This window comes from Otolemur garnettii, unplaced genomic scaffold, assembly GCF_000181295.1.
Source record: "Otolemur garnettii isolate 467f Iridium unplaced genomic scaffold, OtoGar3 scaffold01086, whole genome shotgun sequence".
NCBI classification, from domain to species: Eukaryota; Metazoa; Chordata; class Mammalia; order Primates; family Galagidae; genus Otolemur; species Otolemur garnettii.
Window position 1 is genome coordinate 1 of NW_003853481.1, and position 6,709 is coordinate 6,709.

At 44.9% G+C, this 6,709-nt stretch overlaps 1 protein-coding gene across 1 annotated transcript; it reads left to right on the top strand.

Annotated features, from left to right (window-relative positions):
- The first annotated feature begins 588 nt into the window (after nt 1-588).
- On the top strand, nt 589-3,832 carry GEMIN6 (gem nuclear organelle associated protein 6). Its single transcript, XM_012814048.2, has 3 exons — nt 589-845; nt 1,254-1,400; nt 3,392-3,832. The coding sequence occupies exons 2-3, from the start codon at nt 1,273-1,275 to the stop codon at nt 3,765-3,767; spliced, it is 504 nt and encodes a 167-aa protein (XP_012669502.1). The 5' UTR covers nt 589-845; nt 1,254-1,272; the 3' UTR covers nt 3,768-3,832.
- Nucleotides 3,833-6,709: the final 2,877 nt, after the last annotated feature.

Below are 6,709 nucleotides of genomic sequence, written 5' to 3' on the forward strand. Positions count from 1 at the left end.
GAACCCACCACCTTAGGTGTATGTGGCTGGCGCCTTAGCCACTTGAGCCACAGGCGCCGAGCCGCTAGGTGGATTTCAACTGGATCTCATGAATTTCTTTCCAGCTTATGCACCTCTCACAAGATTGGACCGAGGGCACATCCAAACTAGCAGGTATGTGCACTGCCCTATACAAACCAAAGAACAAACCTCGCCCTATCACTCTTCTCCACCGCAGTTCACCTCACACTTATTAGAGCTTTAGGATTTATCAGAGGGTTCGTGAGCTTTGATTCTATGGCAAAGTGTATTTCTAGACTACTATCACTGAGGACCTGCCACGGGCCTTTTCTTCCTTAAAACAAAAATTGTTTGAAATGTCCGTCGTGGCAATGCAGAGCGGCAGCTAGCTCTAACGAACATGGCTCCTCATCATTATTTTTACAACAATGCCCCAGCACCTAGCCGCACCCCGCAGGCCTCCACAGCGGACTACAAACCGGAGACTTCTGGGAGCGGAAGTGACGACGGGCGCAAAGCATGCTGGTCTCGGGCGGGCTCGGCTCAAGGCTTCTACCTCACCGCGTGGTGGCCGAGTACCCGGTGCTGCAAAGAGTTTAAACGGGTATTTTTCTTGTATGTCAGGATCAAGTACACCTTTAAATATCTTGTGGATGTAGGACAGGGCCAGGATCTGAGCTTCAGAGCCTTAGTTTTGCCTTCTCGTTTGCGCATCCTCCGAACACGTATTAGGAGGAAATTCTCACAAATCGGGGCTTTTGATGGATCCAGCGGAGTTACTTAATTAAAGACCGAGCGGGTGGATATCAGAAGTGTTCCCTGCTTCAGTTTTGGTTAAAAGTCGTGTGAGTATATGCCTTTGATCTAAAGAAATCAGAGTGGAAGGGTTTGAGCATCTGCAGGCCAAAGTGAGAGCGATCTGGACTGGGAATGCAGGAGGAGAGTGGAGTGGAAGAGTGCCCGGGAGTTTCCCTGACTGGACCGCGGCGTCTTCTTGTCCGCTTAGGTTCAGACCTAATTGTAAATACTGTTTTCCTGATGTATTAAGGACAGTTCTCAAGCAGTCTTTACACATGTGTTCTTTTCCCCAACCATAGTATCAGTTCTGTGTACGTACATTAAAACTTGTTTTAAGTCACTTTTAAAGAACTTGATACAAATCACGCATTTATTTGCCTTTAGGATGGTAATCAGGGGTAAGACATTTGTTTAGGGGGAACATACATAATAACCCGAACTGGTTGTGGTTTTAGATCTAGCCACGTGGCAACCATGAGTGAATGGATGAAGAAAGGCCCCTTAGAATGGCAAGATTACATTTACAAAGAGGTCAGAGTGACAGCCAGTGAGAAGAATGAATACAAAGGATGGGTTTTAACTACAGACCCCGTCTCTGCCAAGTGAGTATGTATACTTTTTCCCTGAAATCATGACACCCGTTGATGCTGCCACTGTATTATAGCCAGACTAATAAAAAAGAGCAGATAGGCTCGGCGCTTGCTCGTAGCACAACGGTTATTGGCCCCAGCCACATACACTGAGGGTGGCAGTTAGAACCCTGTCCAGGCCAACTAAACAACTGCAACAAAAAAATAGCCGCGCGTTGTGAAGGGTACCTGTAGTCCCAGTTACTTGGGAGGCTAAGGCGAGAGAATTGCTTAAGCCCAAGAGTTTGAGGTTGCTATGAGCTGTGACGTCATGGCACTCTACCCAGGGTGACGTAGTGAGACTCTGTCTCAAAAAAAAAAAAGCAAATAAATGAAAGTGTAATTATCTTTTTATTTTTTTGAGATAGTCTCATTCTGTTGCTCTGGGTAGAGCACTGAGTTGTCATTGTAGCTCACAGCAACCTCTGTTTCTAGGGCTCAAATGATCCTCTTGCTTTAGTCTCCCAAGTAGCACCCGCCATTATGCCCAGCTAGTTTTTCCATTTTTAATTCGGGGTGGGGGCTTCTCACTCTTGCATTCCACCTGCCTCAGCTTAAAGCGCTTGGCCAACATACACAAATGTTAATGGAATAGTATTAATGGACACCAACCTTACACTGCCTCCCCCACCAAATACTTTATTTTATTTTATTTTTGAGACAGAGCCTCAAGCTATTGCCCTGGGTAGAGTGCTGTGGCATCACAGCTTACAGCAACCTCTAACTCCTGGGCTCAAGCGATTCTCCTGCCTCCACCTACCAAGTAGCTGGGACTACAGGCGCTTCCCACAATACCTGGCAATTTTTATTTATTTATTTATTTTTTTGGCTGGGGCTGGGTTTGAACCCACCACCTCCCACATATGGGGCTGGTGCCCTACCCTTTTGAGCCACAGGTGCTGCCCCAATGCCGGGCTATTTTTTGGTTGCAACTGTCATTGTTTGGCGGGCCAGGCTAGATTCAAACCTGTCAGCTCAGGTGTATGTGGCTGGCACCTTAGCCGCTTGGGCCCCAGGTGCTGAGCCTACTTTATTTTTTTAAGTTGGCAGAAACAAGGTGGAGATAAGAACTTTTTGGAGACAAGACTCACTTTGTCACCGTTGGTAGAGTGCTGTAGCGTCATAGCTCACAGCAACCTCAAACTCTTGGGCTCAAGTGAGTCTCTTGTCTCAGACTCTGGAATAGCTGGGAGTACAGGCCCTGCCACAACACCTGGCTATTTTTAGAGATAAAGTCTTTCTCTAGCTCAGGCTATGCTCAACCCTGTGAGCTCAGGCAGTCCACCTACCTCACCCTCCCAGAGTGTTGGGATTATAGGCGTGAGTCACCTTGCCCAGCTGAGATAAGAATTTTTTTTTTTTGAGACAGTCTCAAGCTGTCTTCCTGGGTAGAGTGCTGTGGCGTCACAGCTCACAGCAACCTCAAACTGGTGGGAGTTTTAAGCAGTTCTCTTGCCTCAGCCTCCCAAGTAGCTGGGACTATAGGTGCCTGCTACAATGCCCAGCTACTTTTTTGTTGTAGTTGTCATTGTTGTTTGTCAGGCCTGGTCTGGGTTTGAACCACCAGCACTGGTGTATATGGCTGGCACCCTAGCCACTGTGCTATAGGTACTAAGCCTATTGTTTGTTAACTCTAAAAGTTAAATCTGTACCCTGCCTTCTTTTCTAATACACATTTAAGGCATTTATTACTCTCTAAGTAATACTTTAACTGTATTCCACAATATACTTTAGGCTGGGTAAAACGTTTAGGTTTTTAAAACCATCAGGAAATGCTTATTGAACAAGTGAAAGCATTTGATGGTGAGAGGATTAATTTCAAACAGGGAAGAGCATTCCCTGCTATACTAGTGACCTGTGTGGGTTGATAATGCCTTTCATTCCATTGTTTCTTTCATAGTTTTATGGGCCCTTATAGATTTTTCTTTTTGCAAATCAGCTCTGAACTTACTTTTCCTCCAAAGTATCGTCCTTGTGAACTTCCTTGAAGATGATAGTGTGTCTATCACTGGAATTATGGGACATGCTGTGCAGACTGTTGAAGCTGTGAGTGAAGGGGACCATACAGTGAGGGAGAAGCTGATGGATTTGTTCATGTCTGGAGACTGCAAAGCATATAGCCATGAGGATCTGGAAAAGAAAAAGAGTAGTCTAAAGAAATGGCTTGAGAAGAACCACATCCCCATCACTGAAGAGGGAGATTCAAAGAGGACTCTCTGTGTGGCAGGGGTTCTGACTATAGACCCTCCATATGGTCCGGAAAATTGTAGCAGCTCTAATGAGATTATTCTGTCCCGTGTTCAGGATCTTATTCAAGGACATCTTGCAGCTTCTCAATGAGAGGCCAAGATTTGTGGACACACTGTAGACTGTTTTTTTTCTTTTATAAAAGATTTTGAATGTAAGTTCATCATATTATAAGACTTTAAAGGCTCATAGTATGAGTATATGAGTATGTTGATTCTTTAGTTTTGGTAAAATCAGAGGTGTAGATTATGAGTGTTAATTTCCTTAAATTAGTCAACTTATGGATAGCATTCCATGCAGCAAAATTAGCACAAGGATATTAGAATTGTGAGGGTCTTTCCTTGTATTGAGGATACAACCCATTTTTGTTAGGCAAGAAAAGGGTTTTTTTGAGACTATTGCGCTGTTGCCCAAGGCAGAGTTCAATAGCATCAGCATAGCTTACTGCAACCTGAAATTCTTGGGCTCAAACGATCCTCCTTCCTCAGCCTGTCCTACTCCTTCCTCAGCCTGTCCGGTACCTGGGAATATGGGTGCATATCATGTTGCCTAGCTAAGTTTTAGAATTTTTTTTTTTTTTGGAGACAGTTTCACTTTGTCACCCTTGGTAGAGTGTCGTGGCAGCATAACTCACAGCCACCTCAAACTGTTGAGCACAAGTGATACAGTGATCCTCTTCCCTCAGCCTCCCAACTAGGTGAGACTATAGGAGCCCACCATAGCACCTGGCTATTTTTTAGAGATGGTGTCCCGCTGTTGCTCAGATTGGTCTTTTCTTTTTTTTCTTTTTTTTTGAGACAGAGTCTCACTTGATTACTCTTGGTAGAGTGCCATGGTGTCTTAGCTCACAGCAACCTCAAATTCTTGGGTTCAAATGATCCTCTTGCCTCAGCCTCTCACGTAGCTGGGATTACAGGCACCCACCACAATGCCCAGCTATTTTTTTCCAAGACGGGGTCTCACTTTGGCTTAGGCTGGTCTTGAACCTGTGAGCACAGGCAATCCACCTGCCTTGGCCTCCCAAGTGCTGGAATTACAGACATGAGCTACCACACCCGGCTCAGATTGGATTTGAACTCCTGAGCTCAGGCCATCTACCCATCTCGGCCTCCCAGAGTGCTAGGATTACAGGCATGAGCCACCTTGCCCAGCCAAGTTTTAGTTGTTTTTTTTTTTTTTTTTTTTCTTTAGACAGAGTCTCATTATATCGCCCCTGATAGGGTGCCGTGGTGTCACAGCTCATAGCAACCTCAAACTCTTGGGCTTAAGTGATTGTCTTGCCTCAGCCTCCCAAGTAGCTGGGACTACAGGTGCCCACCACAATGCCTGCTCATTATTCTATTTTAAGTAGAGACAGGGTCTCCTGCTCAGTGTGGTCTCGACCTCCTGAGCTCAGGCAATTTATCTGCCTTGGCCTTGTAGAGTGATAAGCTTATAGGCATGAGCCACCATGCCTAGCCAGAATTGGTACCTTTAAAATACTCAGGTTTCAGGGCCTTTGAATATAGTGTGATAACATCTGTTTTCCTAATAATTGCTAACGGTAAGATGTTGTAGCCCAGTGCTTCCCACACTTCAGCAAGCATCAGCATCACTGGAGTGCTTGTTGAAACAGATTGCTGGACCCTACTTCTTATAGATTTTGATTCTGTAGGTCTGGGTTGGGCCCCAAGAATTTGCATTTCTGACAAACTCCCCGATACAGACCACCCTTGGAGAAGCAGTTTAGAAGCTTTAGGGGAACAGAAAGTCCCTCCCTAATAGCTTTAAAGTTGCGTGATCCTGAAAGTAAAATTTAGCACATAAAGTAACATTTCTCCTTGTGAGGAAGACTCTCTTATTCAAATTCTAGGCTGTCTTTGGCAGCAAATAGAGGAAGTGGAATATGAACTAATTGAACTCAGCATGCCAGGGCGAGGGAGGCCCGTGAAAAGAGAGAAGCTTTGTAGGAAATTTTTTTATTCACAGCATCAGTTGGGCTTGATGTTGGCTCAAGGGCAGGATCTGGTGGGTTGATTTTGGTGTATTTATTTGCCATGAGACTAATGAGTTGGGGACATAGACTGTTTTTTGCCAGTGAATCCCCTGATTGTTTAAACAATTTGCCTGCAAACAAAATGAGTGCTAGAAAGGATAAATGATCTGGCTTTGCCATGGAAACATGACTCCACAGGGAGTTTCTCTAGCTGGTCCTAGCTAAGAGTCTCCCCAGGAGTTTAACTCACCTGTTTCAGGTCCCTTTGCAGTGCTGTCCACATTTCTGGTTCCAGATTTCCCAGAGGAAGAGTCCTTCCCAGCACTGGCTGAGCTTCCCAGATTGCTAGAATTACTAGTGAGCCACCCTACCTTGTCCAATTGTCTCTTCAGTTTCCTTTAATCTGGACTAGTTCCTCAGTGTTTCTTTTTTAAAAAATAGTCTTTAGGGCGGCACCTGTGGCTCAAAGGAGTTGGGCGCCAGCCCCATGTGCCAGCGGTGGTGGGTTCAAACCCAGCCCTGGCCAAAAAAAAATATATAGCCTTTAACTGAAGATAGTTCCTCAGTCTCTTTAACTTTCTTGACATTGACGTTGTTTAATAAAAGCCAGTTATTTTGTGGGCGAGCACTGAATTTAAGTTTGTCTCATGTTTCCTTATGATTCAATTCAGAGTGTGCATTTTTTAGGGTAGGAATACCCTGGAAATGACAGGAGCTCTTGTCAGTCTATCATATTAGAAGGCATGTAATGTCGATTGTTCCATTTCTGGTGATGTTAACTGTGATCACTTGGTTAGGGTGGTGTCTCTCAGGTTTCTTTGTTTTTCAAGTTAAAAGGTATCTGCATTCATCATTCATTTAGAAACAGAGTCTCTCTCTTTCACCCTGCAGCTGAGTGCAGAGTAGCCAGCCTGATTGTAGCTCAGTGTAATCTTGAACTCCTGGGCTCAAGTGATCCTTCTGCCTCAGCCTCCTGGGTAAGAGGGACAAAAGGTGCACACTACCATTCCCAGCTAATTGTGTTTTTTTGGTAAGGTGGGGTCTTGGTATTGCTCAGGTT